The sequence below is a fragment of the Coregonus clupeaformis genome, chromosome 20 (genome assembly GCF_020615455.1).
Source record: "Coregonus clupeaformis isolate EN_2021a chromosome 20, ASM2061545v1, whole genome shotgun sequence".
In the NCBI taxonomy this organism is placed as follows: domain Eukaryota; kingdom Metazoa; phylum Chordata; class Actinopteri; order Salmoniformes; family Salmonidae; genus Coregonus; species Coregonus clupeaformis.
The window spans coordinates 60672245-60697939 of NC_059211.1; the positions used below are offsets into that span (position 1 = coordinate 60672245).

The window sequence follows — 25695 nt, forward strand, 5'->3', positions numbered from 1 at the left end:
TATCCTTCGCGTCAGACTCATAAAAAAAAATCTTTGTCCAGTTCGAGATGAGTAATCGCTGTTCTGATATCCAGAAGCTATTTTCGGTAATAAGAGACGGTAGCATCAACATTATGTACAAAATAAGTTACAAACAATGCGAAAAAACACACAAAATAGCACAATTGGTTAGGAGGCCGTAAAATGGCAGCCATCCCCTCCGGCGCCATTTTCTTATGTCACACTCCAACTGCTTCACAACCATACCATTTGTCTTAGTAGAGAGTAACTAATCAAAAGAGAACCATCGCGCTCTCCCAGAAGCTTGGCTGGTGCGTAAAACCAGCGAATTCAGACAAACAAAAAATTGTTATAGGTTCACACTCAAAAAGATGTTGCATAAAGCTTACTTCATTATTCGATTTTTTAAATGATTTTCACTGGATCAGGGATAGCGTACACAGACGTTTCGGCTTTACAGCCTTCTTCAGTGTGTAGGTACAATTTTATTTGAATTCAAAACAACATTTGTAAAGAACAACCAATGAGGATCAAGTGCTTCTAATTAGGGTTCCCACTCATCTGCCAATCAGGGATGTGGCTTTTCTGGTCTACCTGTATACAAATTAGTCACAAGGTAATACAGAATTATAGGGTATGGGAGCAGGCAACTCACGAATCAACCGCCCAAGGTGTCCGCTCACCTGAATACATCATATCAATAAATGAGTTACACTACCACAAAAGACATCAGGCACAGCCGTTCATAAATATGTGGGGCCAACTCACAAACGATATGCAAAATCTGATAACCTGTTCTTGTAACCTATAACAGTCTACATTTGGCTTATAGGAAGGAGGTGAAATCTAATTATTTGTTTAAACCGTGTGGAGATACAGAATGTAATGTATATATCCACATGGCTTCTCTTTGGAGTAATTTGTTGTCGTAATCACCACCTCTACGTGGTGGATGAACCTTTTTCAATCTCTTAGTAGAGAGTAAACAGAAAGCGGGTTTCATTTTTGTCACAGGGACAGATGGATGTGTTTTTTCTTCTTCAGTGTTTCTTCTAAAACCTTAAACCCCAACTGAGTGAAGAATGAGCACAAAAGGCAGACAGCAGAGGATACTGGGAAAATAGAGAGGCAGCTGCTTGCTGTGTGAATTCACTTGTTCAGTGGAAACAAGCAGTGAGATCTGCAAGGTGCAATTCAGCAAACATTCCTGCAGCCGGGTAACCTTGAGGTAAAAAATCTGGTCAGAAGGAATGTAACAACAGACAACAAAAAATATGCTGGAAATATCTTTGAGCACCACCCTGCCTCCCCTCCCCCATTACTTTTCTCTGGTTAAAGAATTGTATGTGCTTATTTTGATGTTTATTTAGATGTCATGTAGGCCAGTTTGCATGAGACAAATTATAATCCCCCTATAAAAGTCTCCACGGCACACAGCTTTAATATATTGTTGCGCTGTTTGCACTTTGCATCACCTTGCTAGAATATGCACATGGATAGAATTGCTAATGACTAGAAGAAAGGTAGACAAGCCAGGTCATCGAGAGCCATAACATCTGCACGCTGTTATACACAAGATAACGGTCTAATTAACGTCCACTTAGTCAAAGCACAATACAGCAGACCCTGTATCACTAACTACTACATGATATGGTGTACCCACCGCAGATCTTGAATGTAATGTGATTTTGAGCACTGCAAGATGTGACAGTCATTCTGTGGATTCATTAAGTAATCACCTTGTACCAGCAGTCGCAAATTAATAACATAAGTCAGCAACATATTTATGCTCGGGATAATGTAGCCTAACACAGTTTAAACAAACTGTGCAAACTTGAAAAACCCTTGTAAGTCGCTCTGGATAAGAGCGTCTGCTAAATGACGTAAATGTAAATGTAAATGTAATTTTCTAGAGAAAATCTTATTAGGTAAGAAAGGGCAACCTTTGAATGTTATACTTTAAAGAAGTACATTTTACATGTTTAAAGGGGCAATCTGCAGTTGCTACGTCCATTTTTGGAATTAATTATATGTACCCATTGATTCTTGAAGAATATACTTATGCCTCATTAGCTTAGTTCAACTGTCTTACCACATTATAATCCAAAACATAAGCTTGTTCTCCAATGTTTGTAAACAAAGTAAATGTAAACAAACACTATTTAGCCTCAAAATATGGTTAAAACTATAATTTTGATATCATGGATCGTCAGTCCTAGTCTTGGTCAGTCCTCTATGAATTTGAGCGTGATTACATTTCTCCAGCTCCATCTGTAGCTCAGCTGGTAGAGCACGGCGCTTGTAACGCCAAGGTAGTGGGTTCGATCCCCGGGACCACCCATACACAAAAATGTATGCACGCATGACTGTAAGTCGCTTTGGTTAAAAGCGTCTGCTAAATGGCATATTATTATCTCTCAGCTTTTTACCGAATTAGGGGCAAGAGAGTGCTTTGTTATTGCCCCTTTAAGGTATTTTATGTTTGTTTGGATTCTAATACAGTATCTTGAAAGATTTCACTTTAAAACATGATGTAGTCTATAATTGCACAGTGACCTTGGGATAGGGCACTACTTGCACCATCATGGTAGGCCTATATAGTCAGAAATATTATTATAGTGGGACAAGTTTAATAAAAAGTTTGATTTTCAACAACATCAATCTCTCAAAATGTACAAGAGATGCAATAATAAATGTAGATTTTTGGATCTCATTGAGACATCACAACCGAACTGTATGGAATATTTAGGACTTGACTATTTTACTTTCGAAAGGGAAAGGGACATGCACTGACCATGATGACGTTATTAATGGCATCTTCAGTCCAGCCTTGCATGCTACAGTGCATTGTGGGTATTTCCCAAGATGGCGGCGCCCTTGCTGAAGTGCAGAAGAAGTATCTCTGGAGAAATTGTTGGAATTGTTTGATAATTTCACCGCAACTAGCTTACAAAATTTGCCACGACGACACACGGTTGTGTCAGAAGACCATACGAGAAGCGTCATTGACAGCTCGAGCCTGACAGCGCGTGGCGTGGTTGTGGCAGAGTGTCCGTGTGAAGATGGGCCTCGTCTCGAGCCCCTTCCCATAGCAAAGAGCAGCCGTGGGGAGAGAAACCGCAGATTTCCCTGCAAACACATACCGGTCGAACTTGGACCTGTCGGGTTCGACATTGTTTACAAATTGTGGACGCTACCGTACAATTTTCTTTCAAGAATTGTTTGTGCGACTGCGTCTATAATAGTCAGGAGACGGAGAGGTTTCCAAGCCCGTATCGAAGAGGATTCTACCGCCCCAAGGTCTGTACGCTGCACGCCACCCTGTGAAAAGGGCAATTTCTGCACATCTGCTTCACTTGCCAGTCAGTCTTTTCTAAAACATGTATCTAACTACTGTAACTTTAAATTCCACAAGTAACATGAAGCATGCACAGTTTTACAAACATGAAGTACAAATCTGTGATAACAATACTAGCTAGTTGTCAGCAAGTGGGCTAGGGTCTGCTAGCTAGTTAGCCACAAGCTAACCTGTCAAACTCGACTCCGAACTCTAGAACAGCCACGCGCGAACATGGTTCAATCACTGCAGGTTGATAACGTTATGCCGATTTTCAATTCTATTAAGTATCATTCTGCAATATTTGATATCTCCTTAGAAAATAGAATTTCCATGTAAGTTAGCCAGTCCATTCCGCATATTATCTACCATTTGACTGCTAAGTTAATTTAAAGGGAATTCACTGGTGAGACGTCATTGTCAGACTTTGACCTTTTTACACAGCTAATGTTAACCGTGTCAAATGCAAATACTGGTAGTTACTAGTTATGTACGTATTAGAACGAGAATATGCTGACTACAGCACATGATGATAAACGAGTCTTGCATGGTGGTACTTTGTTTTGGAACTAAAGCTGTTGAGTTCCTATCCCATCACTCACCAGGGACACCTGTTGTGAATGGGGTTAGGGATGTGAGGTTGCTAATGTTATTGTCCATGCCATTTATGGGTGGTGGTTAGCTTTGGGACACAACATCGGGAGTCTGTGTATTGGTTGCACTCCCTGAGTTGTGCATAGTTCTGGTGGCTGGCAACAAAAAATAACCCTACCACAATATAGCCAGCTTCACCCAAAAAACGTTTCCTGTTAACAAAGGCGTATGTATAATCTCGAAACTGTACTTAACAGTTTCGAGATGATCTAACATTGGAAGTCTGTATTGCTTGGACACCGTGAGTTGTGAATCGTTCTGGTGGCAACGTTAGATAACCCAACCACAATTTAGCTGGCCACACTAAAAAAGTGTTTCCTGTCAACAAAGGCATTTGTATAATCTCTAGGAACTTTACTTACCAGACGTAAAGTTAAATGTGTCCCTCGCTATCAAACACCTTTTTAGTGTGGCCAGCTAAATTGTGGTAGGGTTATCTAACGTCGCCACCAGAACGATTCACAACTCATGGTGTCCAAGCAATACAGACTTCCGATGTTGTCACAAAGCTAGGTGGTGGTAGTTTTTAACCCAGAGCTGCTCCTCATCTGACAGGCAGTGTGAGCTGGTCTATGGCTAACCCAACGCTGCCCAAACTTTCCTAGTCATTAGGAAGCAGAACTTAAAATGGTTGAATAGTTTGGGTCAAAAATAGATTGCATCTGACGGACACATGTTAAATATTTGTAATATTCCTCAATGTTACACAAAAACATACTGTACAGCTATATCCTATTATTGAATGAAGAAACCTTTTTTAACATTGACCTCAACCTGACCATCTCTCCCTCAGGGCCCTGATGAAAATGGACTCGGAACTGCTGCACTCGCCGGCCGTGTGCCTGGCTGAGGAGGAGGAGGCGGACATGAGCGACTGGAACCTGCCGCTGGCCTTCATGAAGAAACGCCACTCAGAGAAGATCGAGGGCTCCAAGGCCCTAGCCCAGAGCTGGAGGATGAAGGACAGGGTAAGAGACATCCTTAGTCCTTATGGTCCCGGTGCACCATGTCCTAAGTCTTTACGCTGGTCTACTGAACTAGGGCTTTTTACTGGTGAACGGATAAAGGCCCTAACTGCGTTGCTCATATTATGCAGTTGCTCTTGGTTCTCATTTTAAGGTTAATCTTGTTGAATCTTTGAAAGTAGCTCACGAATGATGGTCTGAAACCAGAGACTTTTTAACTGGAGACCACTGTGTTGTGTTCAATATCCAGAAGCTATGGTTAGGTTGTACAGCTGTGCCGATCTTAAGATCTCTTCTTTTAAACAGCTGCTTTTCCAGATTATTTTAAGTTCTCATTTAATTTATTTAACTTCATTATCACATTTGACTGAAGTAGGTCTACTTGATAATTGAATTTGACTTGCATACTTCCATCAAAGCAAAGTTGCTGTTGAACTACCTGGCGGCAGGTAGCTTAGTGGTTAAGAGCGTTGTGCCAGTAACCGAAAGGTCGCTGGTTCTAATCCCGAGCCGACTAGGTGAAAAATCTGTCAATGTGCCCTTGAGCAAGGCACTTCACCCTAATTGCTCCTGTAAGTCGCTCTGGATAAGAGCGTCTGCTAAATGACAAAAAAAAAAAATTTGCATATCGTTTGCCTTCCAGAAACGACACGCAGGATTGTTTTAATTTTTTTTATCCAGTTTGCAATCTTTTTTTGTATTTATTTAATACTTTTTTAAATATTAAAACATTAAATCTATCTGCAGTGAAGCCGCTCAACATTTACATTACATTCAGTCATCAAACCATCTCCTGTCCAGAGCGACCCACAGAAGCAACCAGGGTCAAGCGCCCCGCCCTAGGGCACGTCGACAGATCTCCCACCAAGTGAAAACGGGGACTCCCACCAAGTGAAAACGGGGACCCAAACCAGCGACCTATCTGCCACCGGCCCAAGCTCCCAACCCCCACCCCCACCAAGTCACTGTCCCCCAATGCACCAACAACCAACTAAATTAACCAAAGAGAAAAACATAGGATAAAAACAACAACAGAAAACAATAATGCAAAAATATGACGTCAAGGACAACAAAAATCTAAATAGCAAGGCCAACTGTATACATTTCAGTGCATGTGTGGCACTATTTACATGTGTCCGAGTGTGTGCACATGTGTGCGTTTGAATGTGAGTGTGTGTATATGCATGTGTACACACGTACAAGCACTTGTGCGGCCTCAGCCTCAGGCATACAGTCACTGGATGTAACAGCGTTGCCCCTCAGTGTCATTCAAGCTGACTTTTTATTTATTAGTGACTTTTTTTTGGACTCTTATCTTTGACCGTCATTCTATCCCCCGTCCAGCAACTCCACTCCCACTTGTCTCCAGTTCTATATCCCAACCTTCAGTTTCCCTCAGCCTTTCCCTCCTATCTCTGCTGGCCACCCTCTTCAGATTTCTACGCGCCATATATCTTTCGAGAGCACAGTGTACCAACTCAGTCTTGCGCCAGAGGACAATTTGAACCTATCTAATCGAATAGAATCCGCAGATTGCGAGTTGAAGATAAATACTAGTAATTGACTGACCAGGTCTCTCCAGATCTCCTAACAATGCTATTTCTAGGTTCAATTTTAGATTAAAGTTATGCTTTTTCAGCAATTCCTGAACCTGAGTCCAGAAACAGGCTACCTGAGGGCAATATCAGAACAAATGGTCTATTGATTCTGTATGCTCACAACAAAATCTACAGAGCTGCGATGATTGTATTCCCTAAATATTCAAAATTTCGTTGGTGGCAAGAATTTTGTACAATAATTTTTGCTGAAAACCACGAAGTCTTGAATCTTGCGTCATTTTTTTATATCAACTCATACACCCTGTGCCATGGAATCGGTACATCAAAAATCTGTATGGCAGGAACATCTTGATATAACATTACTATCATCACAGTCTACTGCTTTAGGAAATACATAATTGGTTCTACAGCGAGACTTCCACATTAACCCTTGTTAAGGTTAGCCTTTGTCAATATTATTCCCCATTAGTAGAAATTCATTTGAACTCTGCTTCAGGCTTTGGCAGTGGAATTTCAATGCTTTTCTCTAGTAAATGGTGACAGTGGGATTTCAATGCTTCTCTCTAGTAAATGGTGACAGTGGGATTTCTGTGTTTCTGTTACACCTGCCAGGGCTTATATGAAAGGTGCTGTTAGATCCCTGCAGCACTAGCTACCTCATTGTTTCATAGATGATGTTATGGAGAGCTATTGCTGCAATAATGCCAAGTGTCACATTGCCATACGTTATGCCGGCTGACTTAATATCCCTATTGGCTAGACATTCAGCAAAATGAAATTGTAACACACTTCTGCTAATATGACAGAATTAGGCTGCTACACTGTGCTTAAGTCTGGCTTTAGGCACTGAATTATATTGGATCCATAAAACATTCATTTATATATTCATTCCAAAACAGGAGGGATTGCTGGGGTAAGACAAAGAGACATTCTTTCTCTAACACTGCTAGAAAATGTGCCTAAATAATGTGGGCTAGTTTATGTTCTACAAAGAATACATTGTTTTGCATCAATTAATTTATTTACTGTACCGGTTTTGATTGAGTAGGGCCTACTGCAGGGTTCCTCAACTGGTGGCCCGCGTGCCGAATTTGGCCCATGGGTGATTTTATAAAACATTAGTATTACATTTTTTATTGTTGGACATAAGACTGTAAAAACACCAGCAAATCAGCTCCAAGTGATTTTAATTTTTGGAAATCTGTTCCAAAGTATAGAGCTATATGTGATCGTATACAAATGTAAGCAAGGTTTGAAATTGTTTTATTTAAATATCTTTGGGGTTCTTATGATCAATTTGCAGTCTACAAATTATTTGTAATTGTGTTCCTGACCATCCGCTCAAGAAAAAAATCGCCCTGCTGCTGAATGTAGTTAATGATCCCTGGCCTACTGTCTTAGTGCGAATTACTAGAGGGGGATCTACAGTGCCCTCCTGAATTATTGGCACCCTAGGTAAATATGAACAAAAAAGGCTGGGGAAAAAAATGTAATTGTTTATCTGCTTGATCTTACACTCAAAATATCATATGAATCGTCACCAATAAATATTTATTTTATTCAAAAACATGGATGTCACAATTATTGGCACCCCTGTGTTTAGAACTTTGTGCACACTCTGCCAAGACAACTGGTCTGAGTCGCCCCCTATAATGTTTGATGAGGTGGGAGAACACATAGGAAGGGATTTGAGACCATTCCTCCATACAGGAACTCTCCAGATCCTTCAGAGTCTTTGGTCCTCGCTTGTGGACTCTCCTCTTCAGCTCACCCCACAGGTTTTCAATGGGGTTTAGGTCAGGGGACTGGGATGGCCATTGCAAAAGCTTGATTCTATGATCAGTGAACCAAGTGTGGATTTGAAGGTATGCTTTGGATCGTTGTCCTGCTGGAAGATCTAACGACGACCCAGTTTTAGCCTCCTGGCAGAGGCAGACAGGTTTTGGCCTAAAATCTCCTGGTACTTGGAGTCCATGATGCCATGTATCCTAACAAGGTTCCCAGGGCCTTTGGAAGTAAAACAGCCCCACAACATCACAGATCCACCACTATACTTCACAGTGGGGATTAGGTTACTTTACGCCAAACCCACCTTTGTTGCCAAAAGCTCTATTTTGGTCTCATCAGACATAGATCCTGGTTCCAATCAAAGTTCCAATGACATTTAGCAAACTCCAGCAAACTCCTCATCTAGGCAGGTTCATCACAGCTCCAGTTGTTAAACATTTCTTAATTATTGCCCTAATAGTGGATATGAGTATTTTCACGCTTGTAGCTATCTTTTTATAGCCATTGCCTGATTTGTGAAGGTCAACAACCTTTTGTCATTTCATTTGTGACTAAGGGAGTTTAGCCTGTGTGCAGTGTTGCAAACTAATTTTCTGGGGAAGTTGCTAGAGGCAGGTCGATTTGTTGCTAAAAGTTGCTAAATGACGTTGTGATGTCATTGCGTGATGACGTCATTGCGTAATAATGTAAAACTACGTCATTATGTAGAATACACAATAACATTACTCAAATTGACTGCCTATCTCGGCGAAAAATAGGATTTTACATTTGTTAGTTTAGATTTGTTTATTTATTATCACATATTTGTAAAAGTAATACATTTATAAACACAACACATTTTATATGATCAGATATTTTTATTTTTAAACACGACGCATTGAATTATGGAACAATTACACATGACACATTATTGAACAATTACATTTTATTTTGTTTTTAACTAGTAAACCTACACATTCTGAACAATTTATAGTTTTAAGCAGTGTATTTGTAGTTAACATGCTACCTAACTGATCAACAATTATAGGTACAAGCTAATAAGGTATATATGCTATCTTACTGAACAAGCAGCTTAACTTAAATAATGATGTGTGTGCGCTAGGCATCTCTCTCCAGGTTGTTGTGCTGCTTGGCTGGCTAGTTGCTCAATGGTTTCCTCCAGATATTGCCACTGTTCTCGCTCACACTGCAGTGCACACTGCCACCATCAGCTGTGTGTCTCCGCCAGTTCCAGAAAGTCTCTTCATCTTCACTGTCCAACTGCATTGTCACGGAGCTGGAACCAGCAGAAGAGGATGGAGTGGCCTTAAAGCTGCATGCTGCTGTAGTGCCAAACTGCTGTAGAACTTCACTTGGTAGTTTATGCTGGTAACAGGTATCACCAGCCAGCTTCAGTCCAATACCGCACCAGGAGTATGGAGTTGAGAGTGTGCAGTGACATTATATTTCTTAACTTTGACTTGACCACACTCATTTGGCTGAACAGCCGTTCAACCTCTGCATTTGAGTGTGGCAAGGAGAGGGCAGCGAGTGCAGCTTTGCGCAGTTCTTCAAATAGATTTGACCCGGAAGAGTCCATGTAATTATTCACTTCACTCCAAAACTACTGTATTTTTGTTGAGTCCCACCTAAACAGATGGATGTTTCTCCATTGGGAAACCATTTGATCAATTGTTTGTGGCTGGTACCCCAGTAGCTCAGCTACTTTAATAATTTCAGTGGTGCCTTTTATTGTGCTTTAGCGTTTCCTTAACACTGAACAAGGCCATGTTTCGCAAGGCTTCTAGGTTGTCTGGGAGCCTTGCTTGCAACTCCTTGCTTGCAACTCCAATGTAGTTGATGCACTGTCTCTGAATGACCTTTTCGTCCTCTGGCGCAAGACTGAGTTGGTACACCGTGCTCTCGAAAAGGTACCCAAGGTATGGTGATGGACTGAGATGTCCATCAATGGCATCCTTCAGGACATCAATTTTGTGTGGCACACACTGCGTTATACGCCTCGTGCCGTTTTGGGGAAATCGAAAACCAGTTGTAGGTTTCCCTGATTAAGTACTCAACACTCCTAGGGATGGTTTCTTTGGATGCTGCACTGACAGCCAATTGTAAAGAATGGCACACACAGCGGATGAGTACCAAATTGGGCAATGCACATTCTTCCTTTAAAATCTTGTGCACCCCAGTCATCATGGACGCATTATCAGTGCCAATACCCTGAAGATTCTCTTTTTTAAGGTTACACTTCTCAAGAAACTCAACTACCACCTTTGCTAAGTGATCTGGCATCGCCCCCCTCCAATTCAACCAGCCCGAGAAATGTGGACACACCTGTTCTTTTTTTAGCACTGAAATACCGAATCACCACACCCAGGTATTTCAAAACACTGACATCAGTGGACTCATCCAAAAGGAGACTGAACTTCTCATCCCTCACATCTGATGTTACCCTTTTGAGAAAATAAGGAGCCAGGACTCCCCTAATCATTTCTGTGCACTTGGTGCATTTGGAAGTTTGTTGCTGCCACAGAATCTGAAAAGGCAGTTTTGCAAGCAATACCTAAATGGTTGCATGCTAGCAGGGAACAATGCTCCTCTATGGCCATTGCCATAGTAGCTTCTGCGCTTGTGCAGTTATCCACTTTCTTAACCAACTGTGGTAATGTAGACTGGGTTGTACGGTTTTGATTTATCTACATGCTTTGCTGTAGCTCAGTGTTTTTTGATGTCATACATTTTTGCAAGCATATCTGATTTGCGGTACGCACAGTATGCCCGACAATCATCCCCAATTACTGGCTTCAGCCACCCTTTAAATTCAGGTTCATACTCCCATTCTTTTCTGTACTTCTGGCTGTACAATTTTGATTGAGACATGTTGATTGATGTAAGTTCTGTTCAAGATCAAACATTCATGACCAACTATATTCATTGGGTTTGTCTCATCAAACGCATACTACTGCTGCTGCAGGCAGCCAACAATGATTTGCAATTTGCTGCATACTACTGCTGCTGCTGACATCACTTACAATGCACTTTTGCAGCCAGGCACGTGTGTTGTGACTGAGTGTGTGACATAATTTTTTTGGGGTGTAATTTAGAGGGGAAATGTGTGCATTTTAGCGTTTGAGTCACTTTTCAAAAGTTGCTGAAAGTTCCAAAGACATTTTTTTAAGTTGCTACATTTGTTTCTAGGTGCTGTTTGAAAACAAAGTTGCCAGGGTAGTCTGAAAAGTTGCTAAATCTAGCAATAAAATGGCTAATTTGGCATCACTGCCTGTGTGTCACCTCCAAAACAGGAAGTCATGGATGACCACAAGCGTTCCCAAAGACTCACATTAACTTTAAAAAGTAAAATTGGAATATACATCAATTAGATTTGGTTCATAAGAATTTCTAGGGGTGCCAATAACTGTGACATGCATGTTTTGTAATAAAATAATTTATTGATGACGATTTTTCTTTGAACAATTTTAACTCAATTAAAGGTTAGATTCATATGATATTGTAAGTGTAAGATCAAGCTGATTTAACAACTGACATTTTTTCAAAGCCTTTTTTGTTCATATTTACCTAGGGTGCCAATAATTCAGGAGGGCACTGATTGATAGTGATGGGAGATAATGATAGGGGTGGTACTAGGGTTCCCATTGGTTGTGTATCTAAAGAGTTAAAGCTGTTGAGAGGAGTGTCTTGTGATGGGGCTATGGAGTGGCCCATAAATGATGTGCTGCATCGTGGGAAATCAGCAGGATCATGGCCAGCTAGCTACTACACTACAGACACTGTTGGACTTTCTCAGGATGAGAGGTGGCAGGCTGCCCAGTTACAAGGCACATTGGTCAAGGTGGGGTCCGGTCCCGGTGGAGGTGTCTGCTATTGAGTTGTGACCATGTCGATGTATGTGGTGCGCTCATGAAGCAAAGCAGCTTGTGTGTGTGTGTGTGTACACCTGCTAATATAGTGCAAGTGTGTAAATGATTCCGATGCAGGATTGCAGAAAATCTGGCCTGGTCAGCCGAGTTGCTGCTCTGAATCCCACAAACTCTGCCTCTCCCAGTTGGGCTTGTCTATGGCTGCTGCTGTGTGTTAGTGGCATTGGACCTTATGGGATAGATATGTTATTTATGGTACCCAAAATAGTAGTGGGTTTGGCTCTGTCAGGGAGAGGGGTGGGGCTAGGGTCCTCTGAAAGGATACATTGTAACACTGAATGACATTCAAACGCAGTGACATGGAGTAGTGTGAGACAAACCAACCCTAACCCAAAAGTACATTGTTAGTAGACCTGCCTGAACTGGGACTATAGAGTGAGCTGTTGGTGGATGAGCAGTGGCTCACTGGAGAGCGAGGGTAGATAGATTAAACCAGGACGGATAGCGCCCTGTACAGAACAGCCAGGCCTGCATCTACTATACCAGAGAGAGAGAGAGACTTGTTCATATCCATGTCCAATACATAAGCACACAATACCAGAACCTTTTGAGAAGCTATGCCATATCCAGGGCTTGGCCCTGATGTGAAGCTGTGCCCTAGACCAGGGTTTCCCAAACTCGGTCCTGGGGCCCCCTCTGGGTGCACGTTTTGCTTTTTGCCTTAGCACTACACAGCTGATTTTAATAACCAACTCCTCATCTAGCTTTGCTTATTTGAATCAGCTGTGTAGTGCTAGGGCAAACACCCAGGGGGGCCCTCAGAACCGAGTTAAACATCAGTATGGCTTGTATGAAGGTACTCTCGGAAACCCAGAGCTAGGCACAACAGCACTAGGTGTGGGATTCAGGCAGGGTCCTCTTCAGACTGACTCTCCCAACAAATCACAAGACAGACATGCCAGAACGTTGTAATTCAAAACCAAATTTTGCAGGCAAAACCTTTGTGGTGGTTTAAGTGAAGGTGGTTAATGCAAACTAGCCACTTGCGAAATGCCATGCCCAGCCCCCTCTTTACCACTCAGCCCAGAAAGCGCCAACCCTGCTCAGCTACATGGCCTGACCTCCATGGTATGTTTAGGAAAGGATATCAATCGTCAGCTGTGTTTATGAAATCAATGTGCTGTGGTTAAGCGGGTAAGCTTGACTTCAAAACACTGCCTTCATTTCCATTCCAAAGCTCTTTCTCCATGACACCGTTCATAAGAGATGTTCCACCAATGACGTGATGGTGAGGGCTGTCTGTGTATCAGATGATCCCTGACCCATGTGCACACACAGCTGTTGACTCAGCACGTGAGACCACACCCCTGTCCTGTCTCAGTTCCTCATCAGAGGAATGTGGAGGCTGCACGCACGGTCACACACACACGGCACCAGATAGAGAGAGTGGAAAATAGAAGTATCCCATCTTACAATACATTAAATCAATACTAAATCAACAACCACACCATTGTAGCAGGAGCGAAATGAGGCTGGTGTGCTATTTATAATTCCTTGCTGTCTTAATCAGTAATCCATCATGGATGAATTAAATCAATGCACACAGTTAATTAACTAGGCCTATTAGACATGTGACCATTGTGTAAAAAGGATATCTGGGTGCTGTCAAAATCAGAGCTAGCTTTAGCGTTTCAATGAACCAACCACCTCTGCTTACACCTAAAGTAATGGCTTTCCAAGAATGATTTCCACACAATCCTCAAAAGCACGCTGCAATATCAAGCCCACTAATTGCATAACTTGGCTTTCTGCTTGGCTGGCTTCCTCCATATTAGCCATTATTTTCATCCTTTAACAATACCTCTGTTCAGTATGCAAAATGACTATATAATTGCCATGATAACCAGTGAATCTTCTTCAGGAGAGCAGTAAATCCAGCTTGAATAGCAGTCTGATTCAGATACTGTAGATAGTCTTTGACATGAATAAAATTCAGATCTGTATCAGAAGGACACATTAATGCAGGGATGAGCAGTTGGATGTCATTTCTACTCTGTTTTTTACGTTTTGACTACTACGTTATCTCTGTAGGAGCTTTATCGAAATCAACAGCCACTGTTGCCCTCGAAGAACACAATTGGTGTGTGTGTTGGAGACCGGAGTGTGTGCGCGCGCACAAAGTATGTTGTCTTTAAACTGGTAATTGAGTTTGGGGACTCCCCCTCTCTCATTAATAACCATGCATGGGACTCCAGGGAACTTTGAGCCATTCCTTCCCTCCCTCCGATCCAGCACCTCGGCCCATACGGATCAATGGCCAGTGACTATTCCATTTGTTAGGCCTGCTATAAATTAAGGCTATTTAAACAGAGGGGGCATCGATCTCCCCCGTGCCAGGGCAAGGCCAAGCAGACTAGCAGGCTGGACGGCCGTGGAGATCGCAGCCTCAGCTTGGGCCACTCACACTTTATAGCCAACAGGACACACATTAGGGAACGGTCACACTCCTGATACACGTACATTATCACAAACCCTTGTCGTCCGTCTTAAAGTTTCTCTGTGTTTTCCATCAGTCACGGATAGACAAATAATTAAGTACCCGTGCCATTCACCTGTATGATAGTGAGCATTGTGAACAAGTCCACAAAAACAGATTGAACCAAAGTCTGCTTCAGCTTTCACTCTACTCCTCCACTGTTATCCCTCACTCCCTCTATTTCTCCCCCCTCTCCCCCTCTGCGCTGCTCCGAACAGGATTTATGGGATTATTGGAAATCCATGAGGTCCAGGAGACCTGTATTAAAATGTAATTTTGTTTAGGCTTTCCTTCAGATTACTGTTAACAATCAAGGGGGGGCACCCTCTTCAGAAGGAGACCGTTGTTATGGAGGATCAGAGCCTCTCCCCAGGGGGGCCGGATTTAGCCGCCTCCTTTTCATTCCTTTTCTCCTCCTCTCCTGTTCAGTGTTCATCTTCTATATATATATATATATATATATATATATATATATATATATATATATATATATATATATATATTTTTTTTTTTTAAACACAGAAGAGCTTCAAAAGTGTATTAAAGCAGCACACTGTTTTGTACTGAGCTTGCTACAACATGTACACATTCTAGTCCCCATTCTCTTGATTAGTGGTTTCTGTGCTGCTTGTAGCTCTCTGGTACTAAATGAGCTTACCCAAATCCAATAGTAATTTCATTATTTCGGTGGCTAAAAACCGCCGCAAAATAACAGCCTACCAAACCACTACAATATTAAAGAACCTGTCACAAGCCAAAAAAAATTCTCTGCACAAGGCAAGCATCTTGGTTTTGTCCCAAATGACACCCTATTTCATGTATAGTGCACTACTTTTGACCAGGGCCCATAGGGTTGCAGCCCTTATGTCTCCTCCAGTTGGAATGTATGATCTCAATAGGAAGACAATAGACTTCTCCACTGAAGTGAGAAATGAATGGGATTCAATCAATGGGAGCCAACATCTGGCTGCTGTCAAACCTAAATGCCACATTAGCCTATTATGAATCCGAAAGAAAGATTCTACCTCCCCATTCGTCTCCATTATAACACATTTTTACATGCAAATGCCTCTGTTTTATTAGTCGCTCACATATGTCGTTGGGAAACAAATAATTTCATTAGGATTGTTTATTGTGATGATAATCACCTTAGTGCCAGGCTTTGGTAATGTTGCTGGTGAATTAGTATGGTGCTGAACTTCGCCAAGTCAGGATAGAACGTCTGGCATGAACGTACCTCACTTCTAAAACTGATCTACAGGTGAGGGTTTGTGTGTGCGTGACTGGGTGTGGATAGGTGTTGGTAGACGGTTTTAAAATCCAGGACCTGCTTTTGGTGCTTGACTGTGAACCGTGTGGGTGCTTGTGTGGGTAGCTATGCCATCTTCAGTTTGATCAAACAATAGACACTGGAAGAATAATTGCAGTCAGAAATACTCATGGCTGTTCAAGTTTGTTTCAGTCAATCAGTCAGTACACTCCTTCCCAATTGCAGCCATAACTATTGTGTGAATAAATAGGAAAGAAAATATTTACCATCTCCCTTAACACATTTCCTTTTTGCCAGGCATAGTTGTAAAACCTGCAATCTGTAGACTGCCTGCGTCCAAAATGGCACCCTATTCCCTATATAGTACACTACTTTTGACCAGAGCCTTATGGGATGCTGCCTTTGTAGATTCTCTGTTGATGCAGGGCTGAAAACTCCCCCAGGCGTGTTGTCATTTCAGCTATAGTATCTTTAAAGGGCACATCCCAACCGACTTATCCCCACTGGGCTCAATGTATAGGAAAGCAGTCATGCCTACCTGAGGTTAGTGTAGTGAAAGTAAAGCCTCTATTACTGAGGGATCCTATGGGACAGAGATGGATTCACATCCACGCTCCTATGGGTTTGATTAGAGTTGGAACCACAACATTGTGGGAAATGAAATGCCATGAGGTTCTTTCCCCCTCTCAGCTTTGCTCACTCCTCAAGCTCCTCCTGCACTTGTATGAGATTCATCTGAGACCTAGCTGCATCTTTTATTGTCTCCTGTATCTTGACTTCTACTCCCCTGTCTCTGCTTTGTGTGTGTGTGTGTGTTAGGGCTGTCCCCGACCTTAAAAAAAAATCTTTGTCGATTCTATGTTGCAATCTTCAGTGAAAAATTATTCTTGTGATCTAATGCTTACTTCATTGAGAATGTATGTTCAGTTGAAATTTGGTCATAGACATTTCCGGATTATGAAATTACGTATTTCCCTGACGTTGAACTCAGGTTAATTTTTGCTTCTGAATGAAAGTTGAAAATATGTAATTTACATTTGTTGAAAATACGTTTTTTTTGGTAATTCATTCTATGCCCAAATTTCAACTGCACATACATTCTCAATGTAGTAAGCATTCTATCACAATAATACATTTGAAATCTATTCAATATAGGAAAGAGGAACTAACTGAAGATTGCAACAGAATATGTATTATTGCTCCCATCTGTCCCATGCACTTATGTTAGTTTTTCAAAAGCTTTTAAATTGGCAGCGATGTTGAAAGGAGTCCAACCAACATACCCACCTCATCAACATTCTCAGTAATGGTTACAGAAATATTTATTTCTTACTATGATTGATATGTTGTTTATCTGCCTTAGTTGAATGAACTGACTGTCAGTCGATCTCGATAAGAGCGTCTGCTGAATGACCAAAACGTCCAGAAAATACGTCTTTTCACCTTTCATTCAGAACCTGAAACCTGCCTTTTTAGATGTATTTATAAAATAAAATCTTACTGGGTGATGTCAATGTGAAATTTTGCATGGAGAATCTCCCCGGTCCCTAAACGTCTTCGCTCAGTGAAAGAAGCAGAAATGAAAGAGAACTTTACAGATGTCAACTAGATTGTTGATGCATTCATTCTATCGATTTATGACATTCTGGTGAGCAAGGCTTTATTTAGTATTCTAGAGCTTCAAGTAATAACAAGAGTAGCTGCATGTATCTAATTATAGAAAAGTTGACTAACAAATAGCCTACCTAATGTCGGTTATTATAAGCAGAAAAAAATATCTAAATGTGGCTTAACTTTTTTTTTTTTATCCCACATCCAATGTCCCCCAAAAAAACTGCCGTCCCTGGACAAATTAGGAATATAATTTTTATTCATGGATACAGGGATACTCGTGAGTGGAATATCAAAGCTGCATGTAAACAGCTTATCCTGAAATAATAACTTAATCGGGATATGAGCTATTATTCAGAATACTATGCGCATGTAAACGTGGTGACTGACGCGAGCTTGCTCATTGACTATTACTATTAAAGATGCACAAAGCTAGTAACACCGGAGTATGAGCTCCTCAAGTGCAGGGTTTCAGACTGCGCTCTCTGTTCTGGCCTGGAGGTTCTGGCTTCTCTCTAGCTCTGTGTGTGTGTGTATATCCGTGTGCGCCCCAGTGGATCGATCTGTGTTCTGGTGCACATTTTTACCTGACCCTGTTCCCTCTGCTCTCCCCCTGGGCTTGTTCTCTATCAGACTAGTCTACACTACAGTAAACTGTCTGTTAGGAGCAGTAGCTACAGAACTCTGCTCACCACCATACTAAATTCAATACACTTCTGTCTGCAAAGAGTTTCTGCCTTTCTGTTTGTCAGTTACAGAGTTCAATTAACTTCCATTATTCAGGCACACATTCAATTAAATACACTTCAATAGACCTTTCTTGGAAAGTCCTTGGGAGATAAATCAATCACCAGTAAATGGGTTCTTTCTTACTGCTGTATTATTTAAGCGACATCTGGGCAAGGTTTAAATTCAGAGTTGTGACTGTTTAAGAAAAATATATATTTTAATTACAGAAAGCACATGAATCGTGACTGTTGTATCGGAGTCGTGACAGTCTACAGAATTCAAAGAGAAGTTTGTGTGTGTGTTAAGTTCTACCCTCTCTTATAGCAGAACACTTTGGTGTGTTCTCCATATTGTAGTGCTTGGCATAGTGTAATAGTGTTGGATCCAGCCTCTGTCTTGCCGATAGACAACATGGCGCTTCACTCTCCAGATCAGGTCAGCAGCACTCAGTGGTTCAGAATTGCAAAGTCACGTCAGGCTATGCCAACTAGACAGACCTGCCATTGGATCCATCCATGCCAGAGGGCAAGGTCAAAATAGTGTGTATGGCTGTCCAAAAAAACTATCTTACCCCAGGACACCAAGTAATGAAAAATTAAAATAAGAGCAGGAGCATTATTTCTTGATAAAACAAGGGGCTGACGTTTTGGCGTGTCAGACACCTGCGGGAGCTTGTGTGTGTACAAATTGAATGCCAAACCCACCACTGGTGTGCATGGCCAAAGAGCTCAATTTTCATGCCATCTGACCATAGCGCCACCTGGAGTTTGCTAAATGGCATTGGCACTTAGATTGGCACCGGTGCTATGAAAATAGAGGTCTTTGGCCACACACCAGCGGTCGGTTTGGCCTTTGAAAGAACAATGCATATGCAGAAATACCTGATCCCTACTTTTAATATTTGGTGGTGGATAGGGATCTAACAAATTCACCGATACGCATTGGTCCCCGGTTCAAATGTTTGATATGAGTGCATCTGTCCGCGGGACCCCAAACCGATCCAAATGTAGCATGCATCGGTCAAAAAATAGATTCAAATTTTACGAATCGCCTTTTCATTTAAATGTTTTGCTCATATTAAATTTTTTCTACCTTCCGAAAATACCTAATATTTTGTGACAACTGATGCCTCCTCTCCTTCAGTGTCGAACTAAGCATGTAACTGAGTTGACAGTCATTTTGCATGCCCAACAACCCTAGGCAATATCAGTAGCCTAGTCAAACTGAGCACTGTGCCCAGCTTCGCACGCTGACCAACGCGAGGTAGGCGGCCTGTTCCTGATCTTGCACATCTGCACGGCACCTTCAGCATTCAAATGCTAAAATGGCTTGTGTGATATTACATTTACATTTTAGTCATTTAGCAGACGCTCTTATCCAGAGCGACTTACAGTTAGTGAGTGCATACATTTTCATACTGGCCCCCCGTGGGAAACGAACCCACAACCCTGGCGTTGCAAGTGCCATGCTCTACCAACTGAGCTACAGGGGTCCTGTATATTACACTTTATTAGTTGAGTGACAACCTACAATTTGTTAGGGATTGTTATCTATACGCTGTTAAATGTTTTACCGGTATAAAAGTTAAATAGCGGGTGATGCTGAGCCTGCCTCAGAGCCGTGTAGAGTGTGTATGAGGACTCGAGTCCAAGCCTCTCTATGAACGTCCTTCACCCAAAACATTGCCTTACCTCCATAACTTGTTACATTTGCACACACTGTATATATATTTTCTGTTGTATTTTTTGACTTTATGTTTTTTTACCCCATATGTAACTCTGTGTTGTTGTTTTTATCGCACTGCTATGCTTTATCTTGGCCAGGTCGCAGTTGTAAATGAGAACTTGTTCTCAACTGGCTTACCTGGTTAAATAAAGGTGAAATAAATAAATAAAAATGTAAATAAACAGGGTGTCTCCTCTCTCTGTATATGAGAGCATGTGTTTATAGGAGATATAATCCCAATGAAGTGTGTATTGAGAAGCATGTGTATTGACTTCTCTTTCTCTCTCCATCTTTCCCGGTCTCTCCCTCTCTCCCTCTCTTCCTCTGCATGTCTCTGTCTGTCTTTCTCTCTCCCTCCCCCCAGATGAAGACAGTGAGTGTGGCCCTGGTGTTGTGTCTCAACGTGGGTGTGGACCCACCTGACGTGGTCAAGACCTCACCCTGCGCCAGACTGGAGTGCTGGATCGGTAAGAAAACACAAACACAGACTTGCATAAGCTATTCCAAACTCAACTCGCACACAAATAATTAAGAATAATAAAGTCATTATTATCTTAAACAAGACATACCTTTGGGAAACATTGGCTTTCTTCGAATGCGTCTGACCTTCTCCCCAACCCATGTTGCCTGAAAGTATGTCAGGAGCTCCTCCAGTTGATATTCTGGGCACTGAAATAACCGCGTATCCAGCATAACTTGGAGATAACCCCGTCAGTGAGCATTATGCGACCTCGGCATTCGAAAGCATCATATTCGGTGCGCTTCCAGAACGACTTATTTGTGGTGTCATTCCCGTCTGTAGTTGTAGCTTTCATGCGGCAGGATATTTCTTTAGAAGCACAGAGAGGATCAGTTCGGTTTCCATTGCTTGTCAGGGACGTCACCAGGACCTTAGATAAGTGGAAAGTTGGTGGACTATAATTTCCTCCTCATATTGCAGGCCTACAATCTGTGTATTCATCCACTCTTGCATTTAAGACATGGGTCGTTTTCTCAGACCTGCAAATACTATGATTTGGGGGTACCCCGTCAGCCCCTGGTCTTCAGGGCTGAGCCCCTGGTCTTCAGGGCTGAGCCCCTGGTCTTCAGGGCTGAGCCCCTGGTCTTCAGGGCTGAGCCCCTGGTTATGAATCTCTGGTGACGTCCCTGTTGCTTGTTCTGACCTCCTCCAAGAATAATGAATGCTGAGGGTAGCAGTGCAAGATCTTTTTAAGCAGAATATTTGTATTAGCATTTGAACGATTTACAATTCGATTGCTGGACACTCAAAGCCATCCATCCAACCCATTTATTCAGATTTGGCAGTTCAAAGAGGATAGATTCAAAGGTAATCGATTGGGCCTAGTTACTGTTCATTAGCAGCATACATTTTCATTCATTCTCTTAAAATAGCCTATAATCTTCTTGTGCAATGTATAGCCTACTATACTGTTTGTCTGTCTGCCTGTCTTGGTGAGAATCTTAAGTTAATAAAATACTAAAATAGTCATCTTTAGTTTGTGTGCTTAGTATTCACCTGAGTGTCCTCGCCAGCCAGGGTTGGGCTGCACTTTACAACATTCTAATGTTATAGTCTTGTGAATCTCTCAGGCATATTTTTTGATTAAATTGGAATGATGTGAATAATGATGATGGTGAGAGCCCAGTATAGTCTAACCCTTTAATCATAGGCTATTGTTACTTTGTGTCTCTCAAATCACAATGTTTACATTTCTATAGTCACGTGACAGTAATTTTTTATTGAAACGTCCAAATGTCTGCCTTTTACCAGGTAATGTTTTTTCTTGGAGTGTTCTAGTTTCATAGCTGATGAAGATTCGGTATGCTATAGCCTAATATTCTGCCCATATGAACACATTTGTTTTAGGCCATATAAAGAACAGCTATGTATGATTTAATGAAAAGCAGCAAAGAGACACATTGTTTCACATTCTTTAATAAAAGACTCCAGGGTGCCACTTTGATTTTAGAAGTGGGGGAGGGACATAACCTGTCTGGGGGTCCTCCCCCAGAATTTATTTGGGCATCTAAAGCTAATTTTGTGAATTTTTACACAATCCAATGTGCCATCTCTATTTAGAAGAAAATTACACAAAAATGCCCTCAGTCACCAAGCTAGGTAAGAGATCATTATTACATTTACATTTTAGTCATTTATGTTTCTGTGATTAAGACTGAACTATATCAAAGGTAATTCAAAAATAAATATTGTTGCACCTTTAACCAATAGCCTAACAATTGAACAACTCGTGAAAAAATACAAAGACTTATCTTTATTAAGACATCCGCTATATCAAATTTCAGCCAGCCCAAGCCGCCTGCACGCCCGACCCCCACCATTCTAGTCAATAACTCAACTCTCTCCCAACACAATTTCCTTCCAGTTCAATCACACCTTACATTTTTTGGAAACAAAAAAACTAAATAAAAAAACCAACACCCCCCCCACTCAGGTTTAGGATCTTAGTGGAACATTCATTATTGGTTTCAGGTGTGTTAGGCCAAGGCCAGAGTGACCACCCACAGGACGGCAACCAGGGATTGCCTAAATAGGTATCTCCCCTTACGTGGGCATGTTTTCAATACAGACTTTCTTAGTCGTGCTGTATTCCATATAAGGCATCCAGACCTTATAAAAGTAGTTCAGTATACCCTTAATCTTGTAAAAGATAAAATATATCTAGTGATACATAACTTGACATTGTAGGAGGAAAACCAACCTTCCAATTAATGGCAATGCATTTCTTAGACACTATAAATGCTTGGTTACACAGATAGAATCTGCAGGCGTGCTGAGATAAATGAACATACTCTTTGCCAGACTTCAGCCAGCCTTCACAAGACCATACAGTGCATTCGGAAAGAATTCAGACCCCTTTACTTTTTCCACATTTTATGTTACAGCCTTATTCTAAAAGGGATTAAGTAAGATGTTTTCCTCATCAATCTACGCACAATACCCCATAATGACAGTGAAAAATAGGTTTTTAGAAATATACCTTATTTACATACGTTTTCAGACCCTTTGCTATGAGACTTCAAGTTGAGCTCAGGTGCATCCTGTTTCCATTGATCATCCTTGATGTTTCTACAACTTGATTGGAGTCCACCTGTGGTAAATTAAATTGATTGAACATGATTTCGAAAGGCCCACACCTGTCTATATAGGGTCCCACAGTTGACACTGCATGTCAGAGCAAAAACTAAGCTATGAGGTCAAAGGAATTGTCCGTAGAGCTCCGAGACAGGATTGTGTCGTGGCACAGATCTGGGGAAGGGTACCAAAACATTTCTGCAGCATTGAAGGTCCCCAAGAACACAGTAGCTTCCATCATTCTTAAATCGAAGAAGTTTAGAACCACCATGACTCTTCCTAGAGCTGGCCGCCTGGCCAAACTGAGCAAATGGGGGAGAAGCGCCTTGGTCAGGGAGGTGACCAAGAAACCCGATGGTCTCACTGACAGAGCCCCAGAGTACCTCTGTGGAGATGGGAGATCCTTTCAGAAGGACAACCATCTCTGCAGCACTCCACCAATCAGGCCTTTATGGTAGAGTGGCCAGACGGAAGCCAATCCTCAGTAAAAGGCACATGACCGCCCGCTTGGAGTTTGCCAAAAGGCACCTAAAGGACTCTCAGACCATGAGAAACAAGATTCTCTGGACTGATGAAACCATGATTGAACTCTTTGGCCTGAATGCCAAGCGTCATGTCTTGAGGAAACCTGGCACCATCCCTACGGTGAAGCATGGTGGTGGCAGCATCATGCTGTGGAGATGTTTTTCAGCGGCAGGGACTGGGAGACCAGTCGAGATCGGGAGAAAGATGAATGGAGCAAAGTACAGAGAGATCCTTGATGAAAACCTGCTCCAGAGCACTCAGGACCTCAGACTGCAGCAAAGGTTCACCTTCCAACAGGACAACAACCCTAAGCACACAGCCAAGACAACGCAGGAGTGGCTTCGGGACATGTTTCTGAATGTCCTTGAGTGGCCCAGCCAGAGCCCACACTTGAACCAGATCGAACATCTCTGGAGAGACCTGAAAATAGCTGTGCAGCGACGCTCCCCATCCAACCTGACAGAGCTTGAGAGGATCTGCAGAGAAGAATGGGAGAAATTCCCCAAATACAGGTGTACCAAGCTTGTAGTGTAATACCCAAGAAGACCCGAGGCTGAACTCCCTACCAAAGGTGCTTCAAGAAAGTACTGAGTAAAGTGTCTGAATAATTATATAAATGTGATATTTCCAGTTTTTTTTTAAATACATTCCCTGTTTTTGCTTTGTCATTAAGGGGTGTTGTGTATAGATTGATGAGGGGGAAAATACTATTTAATCCGTTCTAGAATAACGCTGTAACAATATGTGGAAAAATTCAAGGGGTCTGGATACTTTCCGAATGCGCTGTAACATATGCAAGTATGTCCCCTTTTGTGTTTTACACCTCCAGCAGAGGAATGACATTTCTGAGTGCATGTAATTCAGTTTCACTGGCATATAGTACGTTCTATGGATGGTCTTAAACTGCAGTAATTTATGTCTGAGATGATGATGATGATGATGATGAATGCCCAGTCATGTTCATATCATCAATAGCTTCTACCAGGTTTTCCTCACATTTTTGTTTGACATGTTTTGTGTCATCGGAAAAAGCCTCCATCAACCCTTGATACAGTTTGGAAATCAACTTTGGAGGTTTGTCAGACTGCCTTAAAATAGCATGTGGCTTGTCCAGTGTTTGCTGCATGGAGAGAATAAAAGGTTGTATCTGGAAAAATTCAGCTCGCCTGCGTCAGACTGGTCTTCCCTGGCTGCCTGCTGAGACCCCTGTCACCATCTGATCCTCCCAAAATGAGGCATGACAAAGGATTACCTTGGCATACATTTATAGATTGATTCTATTCTTAGATAATATACACTACCGGTCAAAAGTTTTAGAACACCTACTCATGCAAGGGTTTTTATTTTATTTTTTACTATTTTCTACATTGCAGAATAATAGTGAAGCCATCAAAACTATGAAATAACACATATGGAATCATGTAGTAACCAAAAAAGTATAATTTATATTTGAGATTCTTCAAATAGCCACCTTTGCCTTGATGACAGCTTTGCACACTCTTGGCATTCTCTCAACCAGCTTCATGAGGTAGTCACCTGGAATGCGTTTCAAGTAACAGGTGTGCCTTCATAAAAGTTAATTTGTGGAATTTCTTTCCTTAATGCGTTTGAGCCAATGAGTTGTGTTGTGACAAGGTACCCCCCGTATACAGAAAATAGCCCTATTTGGTAAAAGACCAAGTCCATATAATGGCAAGAACAGCTCAAATAAGCAAAGAGAAACGACAGTCCATCATTACTTTAAGACATGAAGGTCAGTCAATCCGGAAAATGTCAAGAACTTTGAGAGTTTCTTCAAGTGCAGTCGCAAAAACCATCAAGCGCTATGATGAAACCGGCTCTCATGAGGACCACCACAGGAATGGAAGACCCAGAGTTACCTCTGCTGCAGAGGATAAGTTCATTAGAATTACCAGCCTCAGAAATTGCAGCCCAAATAAATGCTTCACAGAGTTCAAGTCACATCTCAACATCAACTGTTCAGAGGAGACTGCGTGAATCAGGCCTTCATGGTCGAATTGCTGCAAAGAAAC

General features: G+C 41.8%; 1 protein-coding gene across 1 annotated transcript in view; it reads left to right on the forward strand.

Moving 5' to 3' along the window:
* The first annotated feature begins 2201 nt into the window (after nt 1–2201).
* Nucleotides 2202–25695, forward strand: part of LOC123481509 — a 29173-nt gene continuing 5679 nt past the window's right edge. The window contains exons 1-4 of the mRNA XM_045205835.1: nt 2202–2208; nt 2892–3300; nt 4785–4959; nt 20408–20510. Coding sequence (XP_045061770.1) covers nt 2202–2208; nt 2892–3300; nt 4785–4959; nt 20408–20510 — 694 coding nt within the window. The remainder of the gene's footprint in view (nt 2209–2891; nt 3301–4784; nt 4960–20407; nt 20511–25695) is intronic.